This window comes from Salvelinus namaycush, chromosome 1 (genome assembly GCF_016432855.1).
Source record: "Salvelinus namaycush isolate Seneca chromosome 1, SaNama_1.0, whole genome shotgun sequence".
NCBI lineage: Eukaryota > Metazoa > Chordata > Actinopteri > Salmoniformes > Salmonidae > Salvelinus > Salvelinus namaycush.
The window spans coordinates 82,975,953-82,997,517 of NC_052307.1; the positions used below are offsets into that span (position 1 = coordinate 82,975,953).

The following is a 21,565-nucleotide window of genomic DNA, read 5'->3' on the forward strand; positions in this document are numbered from 1 at the left end:
ATGGCATAGAAGGCTCTTCTTGCCTTGTCTCTCAGATCATTCACAACTTTGTGGAAGTTACCTGTGGTGCTGATGTCTCTGTCTCTCTCTTTACTCTCTCTCTCTCTTTTCTCTCTCTCTTTCTTTAGTCTCCCTCTCGCTCTCTAATCAAAGAGTTTCAATTATTTATTTTTCTCCCTACACTTTTGAGGAGATAGTTCAGAAAGCCAGCCAGGACTATGACATGTTTCGGGGCCTGTTCTGTGTAAGTATTGTTTGTCTAATTATTCTCCTTCCTTTTGTTTCAGAACACATTTACCCAGGTGCAGTTTGGACCAATGAGGTTATACGAAGATCATCTTGAGGTACAGGTCCTATTGATACCTCTGTTGAATGTCCTGATCAGACTGAGAACTGAGATACAGGTCCTATTGATACCTCTGTTGAATGTCCTGATCAGATTGGAAACTGTCAACTTTGTGATTTTCCCCAAAACAACAAGGCCTTTAATCTCCATTTGAAAATGATTGAGTGTCTTTAAGACAACAATCCCCCTTTCAAACATTCAAACAGAAGGGAAAAAAACTGTTAATGGACGCTTTGTGCGTCGCGTACCCTGGTGTTGTCTAGGCAACAGAGCCAAACGTCAACGACTATGGCCATACTATAATGAACAATGCACGTTATATATGAGTGAGTGTGTGTGTGTGTGTGTGTATGCCTGTGTGTGTGTGTGTGCGTGCGTGCGTGCATGCATGCGTGTGTGTGTGTGTGTGTGTGTGTGTGTGTGTGTGTGTGTGTGTGTGTGTGTGTGTGTGTGTGTGTGTGTGTGTGTGTGTGTGTGTGTGTGTGTGTGTGTGTGTGTGTGTGTGTGTGTGTGTGTGACTTCACCGCAAGGCCAACATTCTCTGACCGATGGTCAATGGCTCATTATACCACATCTCTCAAACACTTTGCTCTCTCCTTTGTCTAGTACTATACTATCCAGTAGTGAGGTGACGAGAGAGAGAGAGATGGAGATGGAGAGAGAGAGAGGGGGCAGAGAGAGCGAGGGGGATAATATAGAGAGAGGGATGAAGGGAGGAGAGAGAGAGACCCAGAGAGAGAGGGGAGGGGCGTCTGTGTGAGAAGGCCTTTTTTAACTTTCCCTGTAGGGGATTTTAGTTCCTCCCATCCTTATGTTTTAGTTTTCTTAGAATATTCATTGTTCCAGAGCACTCAATAACAAATACCCAGTAACCTCTCCTCCAAGTGTTCAGAGTAAGTAATCTCTCCTCCAAGTGGTCAGAGTGAGTAACCTCTCCTCTAAGTGTTCGGAGTAAGTAACCACTCCTCTAAGTGCCCAGAGTAAGCAACCTCTCCTCTAAGTGTTCAGAGTAAGTAACCACTCCTCTAAGTGTTCAGAGTAAGTAACCTCTCCTCTAAGTGTTCAGAGTAAGTAACCACTCATCTAAGTGTTCAGAGTAAGTAACCTCTCCTCTAAGTGTTCAGAGTAAGTAACCTCTCCTCTAAGTGTTCAGAGTAAGTAACCCCTCTAAGTGTTCAGAGTAAGTAACCACTCCTCTAAGTGTTCAGAGTAAGTAACCTCTCCTCTACGTGTTCAGAGTAAGTAACCCCTCTAAGTGTTCAGAGTAAGTAACCACTCCTCTAAGTGTTCAGAGTAAGTAACCTCTCCTCTAAGTGTTCAGAGTAAGTAACCTCTCCTCTACGTGTTCAGAGTAAGTAACCCCTCTAAGTGTTCAGAGTAAGTAACCACTCCTCTAAGTGTTCAGAGTAAGTAACCTCTCCTCTAAGTGTTCAGGGTGAGTAACCACTCCTCTAAGTGTTCAGAGTAAGTAACCTCTCCTCTAAGTGTTCAGGGTGAGTAACCACTCCTCTAAGTGTTCAGAGTAAGACGTGTGTCGTGTTCATAACCAACTAAGAGTGCGTTCCAAATGGCTCCCTGTTACCTACAGTATATAGTGTATATAAGGAATAGGGTGCTATTTGTGACCCAGACGTTGCTGAAGCAGGTTGATTTGATCAGAGTATTGACTCACACTATTTGTGATAGTTTATACTATAGAGACCCTTTGTCAGCACAGACACAATAAACCATGTCATATGTTTAGCCTTAGTGTGTGAGACGTGTCTTTGTTGACCTGGTTAGAGGAGGTGCTGGCTAGCAGAGTAGAACACCTGGTTAGAGGAGGTGCTGGCTAGCAGAGTAGAACACCTGGTTAGGGGAGGTGCTGGCTAGCAGAGTAGAACACCTGGTTAGGGGAGGTGCTGGCTAGCAGAGTAGAACACCTGGTTAGAGGAGGTGCTGGCTAGCAGAGTAGAACACCTGGTTAGGAGAGGTGCTGGCTAGCAGAGTAGAACACCTGGTTAGGGGAGGTGCTGGCTAGCAGAGTAGAACACCTGGTTAGAGGAGGTGCTGGCTAGCAGAGTAGAACACCTGGTTAGGGGAGGTGCTGGCTAGCAGAGTAGAACACCTGGTTAGGGGAGGTGCTGGCTAGCAGAGTAGAACACCTGGTTAGGAGAGGTTCTGGCTAGCAGAGTAGAACACCTGGTTAGGACAGGTGCTGGCTAGCAGAGTAGAACACCTGGTTAGGAGAGGTGCTGGCTAGCAGAGTAGAACACCTGGTTAGGAGAGGTGCTGGCTAGTAGAGTAGAACACCTGGTTAGAGGAGGTGCTGGCTTGCAGAGTAGAACACCTGGTTAGGAGAGGTGCTGGCTAACGGTGTAGAACACTTCCTAGAAAAGGAGAGCCTCACACTCTGTTGAATCTACCAGAAGGAGGAGATATTTCTAGTTTGGAGTAGAAGTCCACTTTCTCTCACTCTTACTCACTCTCTCTCCCCTTCTTTCCCTCTCGATGTCTCTCTCCCTCACTCTCTCTCCCCTTCTTTCCCTCTCGATGTCTCTCTCCCTCACTCTCTCTCCCCTTCTTTCTCTCTCGATGTCTCTCTCCCTCACTCTCTCTCCCCTTCTGTCCCTCTCGATGTCTTTCTCTCTCCCTCACTCTCTCTCCCCTTCTGTCCCTCTCGATGTCTCTCTCCCTCACTCTCTCTCCCCTTCTTTCCCTCTCAATGTCTCTCTCCCTCACTCTCTCTCCCCTTCTGTCCCTCTCGATGTCTCTCTCCCTCACTCTCTCTCCCCTTCTTTCCCTCTCAATGTCTCTCTCCCTCACTCTCTCTCCCCTTCTGTCCCTCTCGATGTCTCTCTCCCTCATTCTCTCTCCCCTTCTTTCCCTCTCGATGTCTCTCTCCCTCACTCTCTCTCCCCTTCTTTCCCTCTCGATGTCTCTCTCCCTCACTCTCTCCCCCCTTCTTTCCCTCTCGATGTCTCTTTCCCTCACTCTCTCTCCCCTTCTGTCCCTCTTGATGTCTTTCTCTCTCCCTCACTCTCTCTCCCCTTCTTTCCCTCTCGATGTCTCTCTCCCTCACTCTCTCTCCCCTTCTTTCCCTCTCAATGTCTCTCTCCCTCACTCTCTCTCCCCTTCTGTCCCTCTCGATGTCTCTCTCCCTCACTCTCTCTCCCCTTCTTTCCCTCTCGATGTCTCTCTCCCTCACTCTCTCTCCCCTTCTGTCCCTCTCGATGTCTCTCTCCCTCACTCTCTCTCCCCTTCTTTCCCTCTCGATGTCTCTCTCCCTCACTCTCTCTCCCCTTCTGTCCCTCTCGATGTCTCTCTCCCTCACTCTCTCTCCCCTTCTGTCCCTCTCGATGTCTCTCTCCCTCACTCTCTCTCCCCTTCTGTCCCTCTCGATGTCTCTCTCCCTCACTCTCTCTCCTCTTCTTTCCCTCTCGATGTCTCTCTCCCTCACTCTCTCTCCCCTTCTGTCCCTCTCGATGTCTCTCTCCCTCACTCTCTCTCCTCTTCTTTCCCTCTCGATGTCTCTCTCCCTCACTCTCTCTCCCCTTCTGTCCCTCTCGATGTCTCTCTCCCTCACTCTCTCTCCCCTTCTTTCCCTCTCGATGTCTCTCTCCCTCACTCTCTCCCCCCTTCTGTCCCTCTCGATGTCTCTCTCCCTCACTCTCTCTCCCCTTCTTTCCCTCTCGATGTCTCTCTCACTCCCTCACTCTCTCTCCCCTTCTTTCCCTCTCGATGTCTCTCTCCCTCACTCTCTCTCCCCTTCTGTCCCTCTCGATGTCTCTCTCCCTCACTCTCTCTCCCCTTCTGTCCCTCTCGATGTCTCTCTCCCTCACTCTCTCTCCCCTTCTGTCCCTCTCGATGTCTCTCTCCCTCACTCTCTCCCCCCTTCTTTCCCTCTCGATGTCTCTCTCTCTCCCTCACTCTCTCTCCCCTTCTTTCCCTCTCGATGTCTCTCTCCCTCACTCTCTCTCCCCTTCTTTCCCTCTCGATGTCTTTCTCTCTCTCTCTCCCCTTCTGTCCCTCTCAATGTCTCTCTCCCTCACTCTCTCTCCCCTTCTTTTCCTCTCGATGTCTCTCTCCCTCACTCTCTCTCCCCTTCTGTCCCTCTCGATGTCTCTCTCCCTCACTCTCTCTCCCCTTCTTTCTCTCTCGATGTCTCTCTCCCTCACTCTCTCTCCCCTTCTTTCCCTCTCGATGTCTCTCTCCCTCACTCTCTCTCCCCTTCTTTCCCTCTCGATGTCTCTTTCCCTCACTCTCTCTCCCCTTCTTTCCCTCTCGATGTCTCTCTCCCTCACTCTCTCCCCCCTTCTTTCTCTCTCGATGTCTCTCTCTCTCCCTCACTCTCTCTCCCCTTCTTTTCCTCTCGATGTCTCTCTCCCTCACTCTATCTCCTCTTCTGTCCCTCTCGATGTCTCTCTCCCTCACTCTCTCTCCCCTTCTGTTCCTCTCAATGTCTCGCTCCCTCACTCTCTCTCCCCTTCTTTCCCTCTCAATGTCTTTCTCTCTCCCTCACTCTCTCTCCCCTTCTTTTCCTCTCGATGTCTCTCTCCCTCACTCTCTCTCCCCTTCTTTTCCTCTCGATGTTTCTCTCCCTCACTCTCTCTCCCCTTCTTTCCCTCTCGATGTCTTTCTCCCTCACTCTCTCTCCCCTTCTGTCCCTCTCGATGTCTCTTTCCCTCACTCTCTCTCCCCTTCTTTCCCTCTCAATGTCTCTCTCCCTCACTCTCTCCCCCCTTCTTTCCCTCTCGATGTCTCTCTCTCTCCCTCACTCTCTCTCCCCTTCTTTCCCTCTCGATGTCTCTCTCCCTCACTCTCTCTCCCCTTCTTTTCCTCTCGATGTCTCTCTCCCTCACTCTCTCTCCCCTTCTTTTCCTCTCGATGTCTCTCTCCCTCACTCTCTCTCCCCTTCTTTCCCTCTCGATGTCTCTCTCCCTCACTCTCTCTCCCCTTCTGTCCCTCTCGATGTCTCTCTCCCTCACTCTCTCTCCCCTTCTGTCCCTCTCGATGTCTCACTCCCTCACTCTCTCTCCCCTTCTTTCCCTCTCAATGTCTCTCAATGCCTCTCTCTCTCTCTCTGTCTCTCAATCTCTCTTATTAAAACGGAATTCAACAATATTAAAACATTTATTGGACTTTGTAGGAAATCAGCTAAATGTATTGAACGTATTAGAAAACTCATTAATGTGACCAAGTAAATTATAAGACATGAGCAAAATGCATTCGTATTTACCTGCAACTTTCGGAAATGGCACAGGAATGCCCGTGTGTGTGTGTGTGTGTGTGTGTGTGTGTGTGTGTGTGTGTGTGTGTGTGTTGTGTGTGTGTGTGTGTGTGTGTGTGTGTGTGTGTGTGTGTGTGTGTGTGTGTGTGTGTGTGTGTGTGTGTGTGTGTGTGTGCGTGCGTGCGTGCGTGTCATTTTCAGGGGGGTCTCAGGGAGGACTTTAGCAGTGCGTACGGTCTGACTGGTCTGTGGTAAAAACACAGGGCTGTGCCAGATCCAGTGAGCTACTACAGGAAGTCTGAATCACATAGGAGGTGTAACTATTTTCCTGTTGTTCTCCAGGTACATCTCTGTCACTGCTACAGATGCAACATTATAGTCCCTGTCATTAAATTACAGAATCTTTTTTATATTTATGAGAATGAGTTGTTTAGACCAACGCAAAACAACAATGACATAAAACAGAAAGAAGTGTTGTTATCCAACCAACAACATCCTTCATCAGTTGTCTACATGTGAAAGTTTCCAGCCTGCTGTATGGACAAGTAGTAGATTTCCCATGATTGCCTTCTGAATAGGTTTGTTTGCAGGTTATCTTGTGTTGTAAGATTTCACATCTATCTGAATAGGTTTGTTTGCAGGTTATCTTGTGTTGTAAGATTTCACATCTATCTGAATAGGTTTGTTTGCAGGTTATCTTGTGTTGTAAGATTTCACATCTATCTGAATAGGTTTGTTTGCAGGTTATCTTGTGTTGTAAGATTTCACATCTATCTGAATAGGTTGGTTTGCAGGTTATCTTGTGTTGTAAGATTTCACATCTATCTGAATAGGTTGGTTTGCAGGTTATCTTGTGTTGTAAGATTTCACATCTATCTGAATAGGTTGGTTTGCAGGTTATCTTGTGTTGTAAGATTTCACATCTATCTGAATAGGTTGGTTTGCAGGTTATCTTGTGTTGTAATATTTCACATCTATCTGAATAGGTTGGTTTGCAGGTTATCTTGTGTTGTAAGATTTCACATCTATCTGAATAGGTTTGTTTGCATAGTACTGTATCAGTATGTTGTAGAGTAAGGTTTCCCATGAATGGGTGTGTTTGCAGACGTCTTAAGTTAGACACAGTAAGACTATTTTTCACTCTTATCTGAATGGGTGTGTTTGTAAGCCCAATAAGTAGCTTACCCACCACTATCTACACTAGCCATCTATCTGAATGTGTGTGTTAGCAGTAGCTAAGTAGCTTAGCCTTATATACAGTTAGGCTAGTGTATGTGTTAGCAGTAGCTTAGCCTTATCTACAGTTAGGCTAGTAGGTGTGTTAGCAGTAGCTTAGCCTTATCTACAGTTAGGCTAGTAGGTGTGTTAGCAGTAGCTTAGCCTTATCTACAGTTAGGCTAGTAGGTGTGTTAGCAGTAGCTTAGCCTTATCTACAGTTAGGCTAGTAGGTGTCTTAGCAGGAGGTTCAGTAAGTAGCTAGCCCACCCCTATCTACAGTGAATAAGTAGCTTTCTCATCACTATCCGAATGGGTTTATTTGCAGAATAGTAGCTTTCCCACCCCGTCTACTGTGAACGGGTGTCTGTCTGTGTCTATCTGTCCTTAACTGTCTGTCTGTCTGTGTCTATCTGTCCTTGTCTGTCTGTCCGTCCGTCTGTCTGTAGGCAGCCTACCTGAGAGGACCTGGCCTGGGCCCACATAACATAACCTATATCTAATCCTCCTGTCTGCCTGCATGGCTCTGCAGGAATGTTGACTTTTCTAACAACATGCCAATGTGGAATTGTCATCTAATTCCAGACAGCGTTCCTGCCTCCATCGCTCTGTGATGATGCCTCTACCTCTTGGGATATGTATGCTGCCTGTAATGACAAGGGGTGTGAAGATAAGTGGATTATGGTTTGTGTTAGCGCTAAACTAGGCTAGCAGGACCAACAGTTAGTGGATATTATTTGTGTTGCTAGGCTAGCAGGACCTACGTGGAATGTAGTTTGTGTTAGCGGCGCTCTGCTAGGCTATCTGGACCTAAGATGAACATGGCTTGTGTTAGGCTAAGCTAGGCTAGCTGGACCTAAGCGGAATGTGATTTGTGTTAGCCTAGGCTAGGCTACGTAGCTGGACCTTGGTTGAATATGGTTTGTGTTAGGCTAGTTTAAGCTAGGCTAGCTAGACCTAAGTAGAAAATTATTTGTGTTAGCGCTGGGCTAGGTAAGGCCAGAGAGGAAGAGGTTGAAGCGAGAGGGTTTACTCAATGCGAGTGTCGAATTTGGTCAACAAAAAATGTAATTGCTAATTTGCAACGTAAGGTTTATTTGATCTAATAGATGTTACGTAATGGTTTGGTTGTTACGAATGCACTGATATAAGTGGACGCATGTTGGATTTCTCAAACTTTGAAAAAAACAACTCTATATCGGAATTGTGCTTGCTGTTCACACGCGTATCCAACCTCTCATTGGCTAGAATGGTTCCACCTGCCTCCTTCCGCCTGCCTTCCATCTTTGAAGACATGTATTTCCATTGTTAGAGCGGTCACTCGGCTATCTTGTCAATATAATAGATCATCTTTGGTAAGGCTAGGCAAACTGGGCCTTTTTAAATGGAATATGGTTCAAATAGATGTTATGTTAGGCTAGCTAGCTAGCTGGGCCTTCTTGGAGCCCAGAGGGGCCCTGGTAAGAGTAGGATGCATTCTCCCCCACTAATGATTAAGGTTAGGATTGGGGAAGCTGAAGCTGATCTTAGGTCTGTGCGTAGGGGAAACTTTACCCCTGTGCGCTCTGATATGCCTCGATTTGGTCTGAGACGAGACTGGATGAGATAAAGGGTTAGTGTGACTAAAGCCAGACAATTCATCTGGATGAATCAGCAGATCCGCCATCCCAACTACACACCAGTGTTCATTTTGCCTCTTTTTTAGATTTAGTCTAGTCTTATTTACCCAGTCAGATATAGAGGAGTTATTTACCCAGTCAGATATAGAGAAGTTATTTACCCAGTCAGATATAGAGGAGTTATTTACCCAGTCAGATATAGAGGAGTTATTTACCCAGTCAGATGTAGTGTAGTGATAAGAGGAGTTATTTACCCAGTCAGATATAGAGGAGTTATTTACCCAGCCAGATATAGAGGAGTTATTTATCCAGTCAGATATAGAGGAGTTATTTACCCAGTCAGATATAGAGGAGTTATTTACCCAGTCAGATATAGTGTAGTGATAAGAGGAGTTATTTACCCAGTCAGATATAGAGGAGTTATTTACCCAGTCAGATATAGAGGAGTTATTTACCCAGTCAGATATAGTGCAGTGATAAGAGGAGTTATTTACCCAGTCAGATATAGAGGAGTTATTTACCCAGTCAGATATAGAGGAGTTATTTACCCAGTCTGATATAGAGGAGTTATTTACCCAGTCAGATATAGAGGAGTTATTTACCCAGTCAGATATAGAGGAGTTATTTACCCAGACAGATATAGAGGAGTTATTTACCCAGTCAGATATAGAGGAGTTATTTAACCAGTCAGATATAGAGGAGTTATTTACCCAGTCAGATATAGAGGAGTTATTTACCCAGTCAGATATAGAGGAGTTATTTACCCAGTCAGATATAGAGGAGTTATTTACCCAGTCCGATATAGAGGAGTTATTTACCCAGTCAGATATGGAGGAGTTATTTACCCAGTCAGATATAGAGGAGTTATTTACCCAGTCAGATATAGAGGAGTTATTTACCCAGTCAGATATAGAGGAGTTATTTACCCAGTCAGATATAGAGGAGTTATTTACCCAGTCAGATATAGAGGAGTTATTTACCCAGTCAGATATAGAGGAGTTATTTACCCAGTCAGCTATAGAGGAGTTATTTACCCAGTCAGATATAGAGGAGTTATTTACCCAGTCAGATATAGAGGAGTTATTTACCCAGTCAGATAGAGAGGAGTTATTTACCCAGTCAGATATAGAGGAGTTATTTACCCAGCCAGATATAGAGGAGTTATTTACCCAGTCAGATATAGAGGAGTTATTTACCCAGTCAGATATAGAGGAGTTATTTACCCAGTCAGATATAGAGGAGTTATTTACCCAGTCAGATATAGAGAAGTTATTTACCCAGTCAGATATAGAGGAGTTATTTACCCAGTCAGATATAGAGGAGTTATTTACCCAGTCAGATATAGAGGAGTTATTTACCCAGTCAGATATAGAGGAGGTGTTTACCCAGTCAGATATAGAGGAGTTATTTACCCAGTCAGATATAGAGGAGTTATTTACCCAGTCAGATATAGAGGAGTTATTTACCCAGTCAGATATAGAGGAGTTATTTACCCAGTCAGATAGAGAGAAGTTATTTATCCAGTCAGATATAGAGGAGTTATTTACCCAGTCAGATATAGAGGAGTTATTTATCCATTCAGATGTAGAGGAGTTATTTACCCAGTCAGATATAGAGGAGTTATTTACCCAGTCAGATATAGAGGAGTTATTTACCCAGTCAGATATAGAGGAGTTATTTACCCAGTCAGATATAGAGGAGTTATTTATCCAGTCAGATATAGAGGAGTTATTTAACCAGTCAGATATAGAGGAGTTATTTACCCAGTCAGATATAGAGGAGTTATTTACCCAGTCAGATATAGAGGAGTTATTTATCCAGTCAGATATAGAGGAGTTATTTACCCAGTCAGATATAGAGGAGTTATTTACCCAGTCAGATATAGTGTAGTGACAAGAGGAGTTATTTACCCAGTCAGATATAGTGTTACCATGGCTACACAGTAGGCTACTGGTAATGTTACCATGGCTACGTTCCGTAGGGTACTGGTAATGTTACCAGGGCCAAGTTGTAAAACTTTGACGAACATTGTAGATAGAAATTCAGTGAATAGAGCCGTTGTTATTCCTTATTCAACATGTCAGACCGGCATGTTTGTTCTACATAGCATATTTCTATCTAAACGTTGCGTCCAATTGAACACGCCCCAGGTTGTTAGCTATAGCTAGTTAATGAGGTAACATGACTGAACAAGGTTTAGCCTAAAGAAATGAACTATAGAAAGAAAAAAACGTAGCGCCGGCTAGAATCAAGACGTTTTCACTGAGGAAAAGGAGACTTTGGCTAAGGATCCTGTATATGAAATGCAGAGGGAAAACTGGAAGGGCTAGACTATAAATTCAGACAGCCTACTTTTCTATAACCTATTCAAGGGAGAGAAAAACATAGCTACACTGTCGTTTTACTATTAAACTCAATGCTGCTATTGTTTTTAATTTCCTGAAGCAGCTCCAGACAAAGGGTAGCTAACTAGAAGGCTGGTGATGACTAGTTATTAGCTAAGGTGAACTAAGAAAGCCGCCTGCGAGATGGGCATAATCGGAGGCGGAGCCAGTCTGCCTGTCTGCCCACACTCATCGCTTTCTCCCCTGCAGCTTACCAGCTGAATTAGGCTGTGTGTGCTGGGTTTGGTGCGTCCTTCCCACTGCTGAACTATAACTGCGCTGTGCATCTGTCCTGCTAATATTAATTGTGCTTATTACTAAAAAGCTTTCAATCTTTTCAAAAACTGTTATCCAGTCCACTTAGTAGTCAAATTTTAGTCACAAAGATAATTTTGTCTTGTTTTAGTCAACTGAAATGAAAAATCATTTTTGCACATTTTTTCTGGGACTTTAGTCTGTTATAGTCTCATTAATTGCCACTGAAAAATAGGTGTTTGATAAATATTTGGCCTCTTGGCTCTTGGCCTCCTTGCTCCCGGCCTCCTTGCTCCCGACCTCCTAGCTCCCGGCCTCCTTGCTCCCGGCCTCCTAGCTCCTGGCCTCTTGACTTCTATCTCCTGGTCTCCTAGCTCCTGGCCTCTTGGCTTCTAGCTCCTGGCCTCCTAGCTCCCGACCTCCTAGCTCCCGGCCTCCTAGCTCCAGACCTCCTAGCTCCCGGCCTCCTAGCTCCAGACCTCCTAGCTCCTGGCCTCCTAGCTCCCGACCTCCTAGCTCCTGGCCTCTTGACTTCTATCTCCTGGTCTCCTAGCTCCTGGCCTCTTGGCTTCTAGCTCCTGGCCTCCTAGCTCCCGACCTCCTAGCTCTCGACCTCCTAACTCTCGACCTCCTAGCTCCTGGCCTCCTAGCTCTCGACCTCCTAGCTCTCGACCTCCTAGCTCCTGGCCTCCTAGCTCCCGACCTCCTAGCTCTCGACCTCCTAGCTCTCGACCTCCTAGCTCCCGACCTCCTAGCTCTCGACCTCCTAGCTCCCGACCTCCTAGCTCTCGACCTCCTAGCTCCTGGCCTCCTAGCTCTCGACCTCCTAGCTCCTGGCCTCCTAGCTCTCGACCTCCTAGCTCCTGGCCTCCTAGCTCTCGACCTCCTAGCTCCCGACCTCCTAGCTCTCGACCTCCTAGCTCCTGGCCTCCTAGCTCTCGACCTCCTAGCTCCTGGCCTCCTAGCTCTCGACCTCCTAGCTCTCGACCTCCTAGCTCCTGGCCTCCTAGCTCTCGACCTCCTAGCTCCTGGCCTCCTAGCTCTCGACCTCCTAGCTCTCGACCTCCTAGCTCTCGACCTCCTAGCTCTCGACCTCCTAGCTCTCGACCTCCTAGCTCCTGGCCTCCTAGCTCCTGGCCTCTTGGCTTCTAGCTCCTGGCCTCTTGGCTTCTAGCTCCTGGCCTCTTGGCTTCTAGCTCCTGGCCTCTTGGCTTCTAGCTCCTGGTCTCCTAGCTCCTGGCCTCTTGGCTTCTAGCTCCTAGCCTCCTAGCTCCTGGGCTCTTGGCTTCTAGCTCCTAGCCTCTTGGCTTCTAGCTCCTAGCCTCCTAGCTCCTGGCCTCTTGGCTTCTAGCTCCTAGCCTCCTAGCTCCTGGCCTCTTGACTTCTATCTCCTGGTCTCCTAGCTCCCGACCTCCTGGACTTTAAGTGAACAGAGAGACGTCTTTGTACCTTTAACTCAATTTTGCAGTTGTGATGCAAACCGTAAGACTGCTGAACAAACTTCCCATTCTGTACATTGATTGTGTCTCCTGCCAACTGGTCCACGATGACGTCTGTTAGGCCCAGTGACTCATCTAGCTACCTGCCTGCTCTCTCTCTGTGTGTGAGTGAGTGAGTGAGTGAGTGAGTGAGTGAGTGAGTGAGTGAGTGAGTGAGTGAGTGAGTGAGTGAGTGAGTGAGTGAGTGAGTGAGTGAGTGAGTGAGTGAGTGAGTGAGTGAGTGAGTGAGTGAGTGAGTGAGTGTGTGTGTGTGTGTGTGTGTGTGTGTGTGTGTGTGTGTGTGTGTGTGTGTGCGTGTGTGTGTGCCGCAGCGAAACCTAGATGCTGCTTAAAAGCCATGGATTAACGCAAGCAAGGGGTTATGTGAAAGTATGCTGCTTGGTAGGAGGGTGTATGTGTACACTCTCTGACTGTGTGTGGTTGTGTGTGCGCACAGTGTCTCCCCTTACAGGTACAGTTAGTATTTGACCTTTAACCTCTAACCTCTCCCCTTACAGGTACTGTTAGTATTTGACCTTTAACTTCTAACCTCTCCCCTTACAGGTACTGTTAGTATTTAACCCCTAACCTCTCCCCTTACAGGTACTGTTAGTATTTGACCTTTAACCTCTAACCTCTCCCCTTACAGGTACTGTTAGTATTTAACCCCTAACCTCTCCCCTTACAGGTACTGTTAGTATTTGACCTTTAACCTCTAACCTCTCCCCTTACAGGTACTGTTAGTATTTAACCTCTAACCTCTCCCCTTACAGGTACTGTTAGTATTTGACCTTTAACCCCTAACCTCTCCCCTTACAGGTACTGTTAGTATTTAACCTCTAACCTCTCCCCTTACAGGTACTGTTAGTATTTGACCTTTAACCCCTAACCTCTCCCCTTACAGGTACTGTTAGTATTTAACCCCTAACCTCTCCCCTTACAGGTACTGTTAGTATTTGACCTTTAACTTCTAACCTCTCCCCTTACAGGTACTGTTAGTATTTGACCTTTAACCTCTAACCTCTCCCCTTACAGGTACTGTTAGTATTTAACCCCTAACCTCTCCCCTTACAGGTACTGTTAGTATTTGACCTTTAACCTCTAACCTCTCCCCTTACAGGTACTGTTAGTATTTAACCCCTAACCTCTCCCCTTACAGGTACTGTTAGTATTTGACCTTTAACCTCTAACCTCTCCCCTTACAGGTACTGTTAGTATTTAACCCCTAACCTCTCCCCTTACAGGTACTGTTAGTATTTGACCTTTAACCTCTAACCTCTCCCCTTACAGGTACTGTTAGTATTTGCCAAAGAGGACAGCCAGAATAATGGGTTCTGCTGGGCGTGTGAGAAGGCCAACTTCAGGTGTAACGTGGCGAGGACGCCAGAGGCGGCGCTGGAGTGTTTCCAGGAAAAGCACCACGACCTCGTCATCATCGACCACAGACATTCCAGATACTTCGACGCTGAATCACTATGCCGGTACGTTACCTTGTTTTATCAGTAGGTTAGGTATATGCTGGTACCTTGTTATATCAGTAGGTTAGGTATATGCTGGTACCTTGTTATATCAGTAGGTTAGGTATATGCTGGTACATTACCTTGTTATATCAGTAGGTATATCCTGGTACATTACCTTGTTATATCAGTAGGTTAGGTATATGCTGGTACCTTGTTATATCAGTAGGTTAGGTATATGCCGGTACATTACCTTGTTATATCAGTAGGTTAGGTATATGCTGGTACATTACCTTGTTATATCAGTAGGTTAGGTATATGCTGGTACCTTGTTATATCAGTAGGTTAGGTATATGCTGGTACCTTGTTATATCAGTAGGTTAGGTATATGCTGGTACATTACCTTGTTATATCAGTAGGTTAGGTATATGCTGGTACATTACCTTGTTATATCAGTAGGTTAGGTATATGCTGGTACATTACCTTGTTATATCAGTAGGTTAGGTATATGCTGGTACATTACCTTGTTATATCAGTAGGTTAGGTATATGCCGGTACATTACCTTGTTATATCAGTAGGTTAGGTATATGCTGGTACATTACCTTGTTATATCAGTAGGTTAGGTATATGCTGGTACCTTGTTATATCAGTAGGTTAGGTATATGCTGGTACCTTGTTATATCAGTAGGTTAGGTATATGCTGGTACATTACCTTGTTATATCAGTAGGTATATCCTGGTACATTACCTTGTTATATCAGTAGGTTAGGTATATGCTGGTACATTACCTTGTTATATCAGTAGGTTAGGTATATGCTGGTACCTTGTTATATCAGTAGGTTAGGTATATGCTGGTACCTTGTCATATCAGTAGGTTAGGTATATGCTGGTACATTACCTTGTTATATCAGTAGGTTAGGTATATGCTGGTACCTTGTTATATCAGTAGGTTAGGTATATGCTGGTACATTACCTTGTTATATCAGTAGGTATATCCTGGTACATTACCTTGTTATATCAGTAGGTTAGGTATATGCTGGTACATTACCTTGTTATATCAGTAGGTTAGGTATATGCTGGTACATTACCTTGTTATATCAGTAGGTTAGGTATATGCTGGTACCTTGTCATATCAGTAGGTTAGGTATATGATGGTACATTACCTTGTTATATCAGTAGGTTAGGTATATGCTGGTACATTACCTTGTTATATCAGTAGGTTAGGTATATGCTGGTACATTACCTTGTCATATCAGTAGGTTAGGTATATGCTGGTACATTACCTTGTTATATCAGTAGGTTAGGTATATCCTGGTACATTACCTTGTTATATCAGTAGGTTAGGTATATGCTGGTACATTACCTTGTTATATCAGTAGGTTAGGTATATGCTGGTACATTACCTTGTTATATCAGTAGGTTAGGTATATCCTGGTACATTACCGTGTTATATCAGTAGGTTAGGTATATCCTGGTACATTACCTTGTTATATCAGTAGGTTAGGTATATGCTGGTACATTACCTTGTTATATCAGTAGGTTAGGTATATGCTGGTACATCACCTTGTTATATCAGTAGGTTAGGTATATGCTGGTACCTTGTTATATCAGTAGGTTAGGTATATGCTGGTACCTTGTTATATCAGTAGGTTAGGTATATGCTGGTACCTTGTTATATCAGTAGGTTAGGTATATGCTGGTACCTTGTTATATCAGTAGGTTAGGTATATGCTGGTACATTACCTTGTTATATCAGTAGGTTAGGTATATGCTGGTACCTTGTTATATCAGTAGGTTAGGTATATGCTGGTACCTTGTTATATCAGTAGGTTAGGTATATGCTGGTACCTTGTTATATCAGTAGGTTAGGTATATGCTGGTACCTTGTTATATCATTAGGTTAGGTATATGCTGGTACATTACCTTGTTATATCAGTAGGTTAGGTATATGCTGGTACATTACCTTGTTATATCAGTAGGTTAGGTATATGCTGGTACCTTGTTATATCAGTAGGTTAGGTATATGCTGGTACCTTGTTATATCAGTAGGTTAGGTATATGCTGGTACCTTGTTATATCAGTAGGTTAGGTATATGCTGGTACATTACCTTGTTATATCAGTAGGTTAGGTATATGCTGGTACATTACCTTGTTATATCAGTAGGTTAGGTATATCCTGGTACATTACCTTGTTATATCAGTAGGTTAGGTATATGCTGGTACATTACCTTGTTATATCAGTAGGTTAGGTATATGCTGGTACCTTGTCATATCAGTAGGTTAGGTATATGCTGGTACATTACCTTGTTATATCAGTAGGTTAGGTATATGCTGGTACATTACCTTGTTATATCAGTAGGTTAGGTATATGCTGGTACATTACCTTGTTATGTCAGTAGGTTAGGTATATGCTGGTACATTACCTTGTTATATCATTAGGTTAGGTATATGCTGGTACCTTGTTATATCAGTAGGTTAGGTATATGCTGGTACCTTGTCATATCAGTAGGTTAGGTATATGATGGTACATTACCTTGTTATATCAGTAGGTTAGGTATATGCTGGTACATTACCTTGTTATATCAGTAGGTTAGGTATATGCTGGTACATTACCTTGTCATATCAGTAGGTTAGGTATATGCTGGTACATTACCTTGTTATATCAGTAGGTTAGGTATATCCTGGTACATTACCTTGTTATATCAGTAGGTTAGGTATATGCTGGTACATTACCTTGTTATATCAGTAGGTTAGGTATATGCTGGTACATTACCTTGTTATATCAGTAGGTTAGGTATATCCTGGTACATTACCTTGTTATATCAGTAGGTTAGGTATATGCTGGTACATTACCTTGTTATATCAGTAGGTTAGGTATATGCTGGTACCTTGTCATATCAGTAGGTTAGGTATATGCTGGTACATTACCTTGTTATATCAGTAGGTTAGGTATATGCTGGTACATTACCTTGTTATGTCAGTAGGTTAGCTATATGCTGGTACATTACCTTGTTATATCAGTAGGTTAGGTATATGCCGGTACATTACCTTGTTATATCAGTAGGTTAGGTATATGCTGGTACATTACCTTGTTATATCAGTAGGTTAGGTATATGCTGGTACCTTGTTATATCAGTAGGTTAGGTATATGCTGGTACCTTGTTATATCAGTAGGTTAGGTATATGCTGGTACATTACCTTGTTATATCAGTAGGTATATCCTGGTACATTACCTTGTTATATCAGTAGGTTAGGTATATGCTGGTACATTACCTTGTTATATCAGTAGGTTAGGTATATGCTGGTACCTTGTTATATCAGTAGGTTAGGTATATGCTGGTACATTACCTTGTTATATCAGTAGGTTAGGTATATGCGGGTACATCACCTTGTTATATCAGTAGGTTAGGTATATGCTGGTACCTTGTTATATCAGTAGGTTAGGTATATGCTGGTACCTTGTTATATCAGTAGGTTAGGTATATGCTGGTACCTTGTTATATCAGTAGGTTAGGTATATGCTGGTACCTTGTTATATCAGTAGGTTAGGTATATGCTGGTACCTTGTCATATCAGTAGGTTAGGTATATGATGGTACATTACCTTGTTATATCAGTAGGTTAGGTATATGCTGGTACATTACCTTGTCATATCAGTAGGTTAGGTATATGCTGGTACATTACCTTGTTATATCAGTAGGTTAGGTATATCCTGGTACATTACCTTGTTATATCAGTAGGTTAGGTATATGCTGGTACATTACCTTGTTATATCAGTAGGTTAGGTATATGCTGGTACATTACCTTGTTATATCAGTAGGTTAGGTATATCCTGGTACATTACCTTGTTATATCAGTAGGTTAGGTATATGCTGGTACCTTGTTATATCAGTAGGTTAGGTATATGCTGGTACATTACCTTGTTATATCAGTAGGTTAGGTATATGCTGGTACCTTGTCATATCAGTAGGTTAGGTATATGCTGGTACATTACCTTGTTATATCAGTAGGTTAGGTATATGCTGGTACATTACCTTGTTATATCAGTAGGTTAGGTATATGCTGGTACATTACCTTGTTATATCAGTAGGTTAGGTATATGCTGGTACATCACCTTGTTATATCAGTAGGTTAGGTATATGCTGGTACCTTGTTATATCAGTAGGTTAGGTATATGCTGGTACCTTGTTATATCAGTAGGTTAGGTATATGCTGGTACCTTGTTATATCAGTAGGTTAGGTATATGCTGGTACCTTGTTATATCAGTAGGTTAGGTATATGCTGGTACCTTGTTATATCAGTAGGTTAGGTATATGCTGGTACCTTGTTATATCAGTAGGTTAGGTATATGCTGGTACCTTGTTATATCAGTAGGTTAGGTATATGCTGGTACCTTGTTATATCAGTAGGTTAGGTATATGCTGGTACCTTGTTATATCAGTAGGTTAGGTATATGCTGGTACCTTGTTATATCAGTAGGTTAGGTATATGCTGGTACCTTGTTATATCAGTAGGTTAGGTATATGCTGGTACCTTGTTATATCAGTAGGTTAGGTATATGCTGGTACCTTGTTATATCAGTAGGTTAGGTATATGCTGGTACCTTGTTATATCAGTAGGTTAGGTATATGCTGGTACCTTGTTATATCAGTAGGTTAGGTATATGCTGGTACCTTGTTATATCAGTAGGTTAGGTATATGCTGGTACCTTGTTATATCAGTAGGTTAGGTATATGCTGGTACCTTGTTATATCAGTAGGTTAGGTATATGCTGGTAACCTTGTTATATCAGTAGTTTAGGTATATGCTGGTACCTTGTTATATCAGTAGGTTAGGTATATGCTGGTACATTACCTTGTTATATCAGTAGGTTAGGTATATGCTGGTACTACCTTGTTATATCAGTAGGTTAGGTATATGCTGGTACCATTTTATATCAGTAGGTTAGGTATATGCTGGTACATTACCTTTTATATCAGTAGGTTAGGTATATGCTGGTACATTACCTTGTTATATCAGTAGGTTAGGTATATGCTGGTACTTGTTATATCAGTAGTTAGGTATATGCTGGTACCTTTTTATATCAGTAGGTTAGGTATATGCTGTTACCTTGTTATATCAGTAGGTTAGGTATATGCTGGTACCGTTTTATCAGTAGGTTAGGTATATGCTGTACATTACCTTGTTATATCAGTAGGTTAGGTATATCCTGGTACATTACCTTTTATATCAGTAGGTTAGGTATATGCTGGTACCTGTCATATCAGTAGGTTAGTATATGCTGGTACCTGTATATCAGTAGGTTAGGTATATGCTGGTACCTTGTATATCAGTAGGTTAGGTCTCTGGTGGTACATTACCTGTTGATATCAGTAGGCTTAGGTTAATACTGGCTACATTACCTTGTTATATCAGTAGGTTAGGTATATGTGGTTACATTACCTTGTTATATCAGTAGGTTTGGTATATGCTGGTACCTTGTCATATCAGTAGGTTAGGTATATGCGGTACATTACCTTGTTATATCAGTAGGTAGGTATATGCTGGTAACATTACCTTGTTATTCAGTAGGTTAGCTATATGCTGAGCATTACCTTGTTATATCAGTGGTTAGGATAGCCGGTACATTACCTTGTTATATCAGTAGGTTAGGTATATGCTGGTACATCCTGTTATATCAGTAGGTTAGGTATATGCTGGTACCTTGTTATATCAGTAGGTTAGGTATATGCTGGTACCTTGTTATATCAGTAGTGTAGGTATATGCTGGTAATTACCTGTTATATCAGTAGGTATATCCTTGGTACATTACCTTGTTATATCAGTAGGTAGGTATATGCTGGTACATTACCTTGTTATATCAGTAGGTTAGGTATATGCTGTACTTTGTTATATCAGTAGGTTAGGTATATGCTGGTAACTTACCTTTTTATCAGTAGGTTAGGTATATGCGGGTTACATCTACCTTGTATATCAGTAGGGTAGGTATATGCTGTACCTTGTTAATCGAGGTTAGGTATATGCTAGTACCTTGTTATATCAGTAGGTTAGGTATATGCGTGGCTTACCTTGTATATCAGTAGGTTAGGTATATGCTGGTACCTGTGTTATATCAGTAGGTTAGGTATATGCTGGTACCTGTCATATCAGTAGGTTAGGTATATGATGGTCATTACCTTGTTATATCAGTAGTAGGTATATGCTGGTACATACCTGTCTTATATCAGTAGGTTAGGTATATGCTGGTACATACCTTGTATATCATAGGTTAGGTATATCCTGGTACATTACCTTGTTATATCAGTAGGTAGGATATATGCGGTATTACCTTGTTATATCAGTAGGTTAGGTATATGCTGTACATTACTTGTTATATCAGTAGGTTAGGTATATCCTGTCATTACCTTGTTATATCAGTAGTTAGTATATGTGGTACCTTGTTATATCAGTAGGTTAGGTATATGCTGGTACATTACCTTGTTATATCAGTAGGTTAGGTATATGCTGGTACTTGTATCATAGGGTAGGTATATGCTGGTACATTACCTTGTTATATCAGTAGGGTAGGTATATGCTGGTACATTACCTTGTTATATGCAGTAGGTTAGGTATATGCTGGTACATTACCTTTTATATCGTAGGTTAGGTATATGCTGGTACCTACCTGTTATATCAGTAGTAGGTTATCTGTGTACCTTGTATATCAGTAGGTTAGGTATATGCTGGTACCTGTTTATTCAAGTAGGTTAGGTATATGTGGTACCTTGTTATATCAGTAGGTTGGTATATGCTGGTACCTTGTTATATCAGTAGGTTAGGTATATGCTGGTACTTGTATATCAGTAGGTTAGGTATGCTGGTACCTTGTTATATCAGTAGTTTAGGTATATGCTGTTACCTTGTTATATCCGTAGGTAGGTATATGCTGGAATTACCTGTTATATCAGTAGGTTAGGTATATGTGGTACCTTGTTATATCATGAGGTAGTATAGCTGGACCTTTGTTATATCAGTAGGTTAGGTATATGCTGGTACCTTGTTAATCAGTAGGTTAGGTATATGCTGGTACCTGTTATATCAGTAGGTTTAGGTATATGCTGGTACCTTGTCATATCCAGTAGGGTTAGGTATATGTGTGGTACCAACCTTGTTATATCAGTAGGTTAGGTATATGCTGGTACACTTGTTATATCAGTAGGTTAGGTATATGCTGGTACCTGTTATATCAGTAGGTTAGGTATATGCTGTACACTTGTTATATCAGTAGGTAGGTATAGCTGGTACCTTGTTATATCAGTAGGGATGGTATCTGTGGTACATTACATGTTACTATCAGTAGGTTAGGTATATGCTGGTACATTACCTTGTATATCAGTAGGTTAGGTATATGCTGGTACCTTGTTATATCAGTAGGTTGTATAGATGCTGGTACTCTTTATATCAGTAGGTTAGGTATATGCTGGTCCTTGTTATATCCGTAGTGTTAGGTATATGCTGGTACCTGTTATATCAGTAGGTTAGGTATATGTGGTACTTACCTGTTATATCAGTAGGTTAGGTTATTGGTACTTACCTTGTTATATCAGTAGGTTAGGTATATGC

The 21,565-nt window shown here is 42.8% G+C and overlaps 1 protein-coding gene across 1 annotated transcript in view; it reads left to right on the top strand.

Moving 5' to 3' along the window:
* LOC120053354 (uveal autoantigen with coiled-coil domains and ankyrin repeats-like) overlaps positions 1-21,565 on the top strand; it is a 147,098-nt gene that overhangs the window by 86,390 nt on the left and 39,143 nt on the right. Inside the window, exons 2-3 of the mRNA XM_039000480.1 lie at positions 288-344; positions 13,797-13,987. Coding sequence (XP_038856408.1) covers positions 288-344; positions 13,797-13,987 — 248 coding nt within the window. The remainder of the gene's footprint in view (positions 1-287; positions 345-13,796; positions 13,988-21,565) is intronic.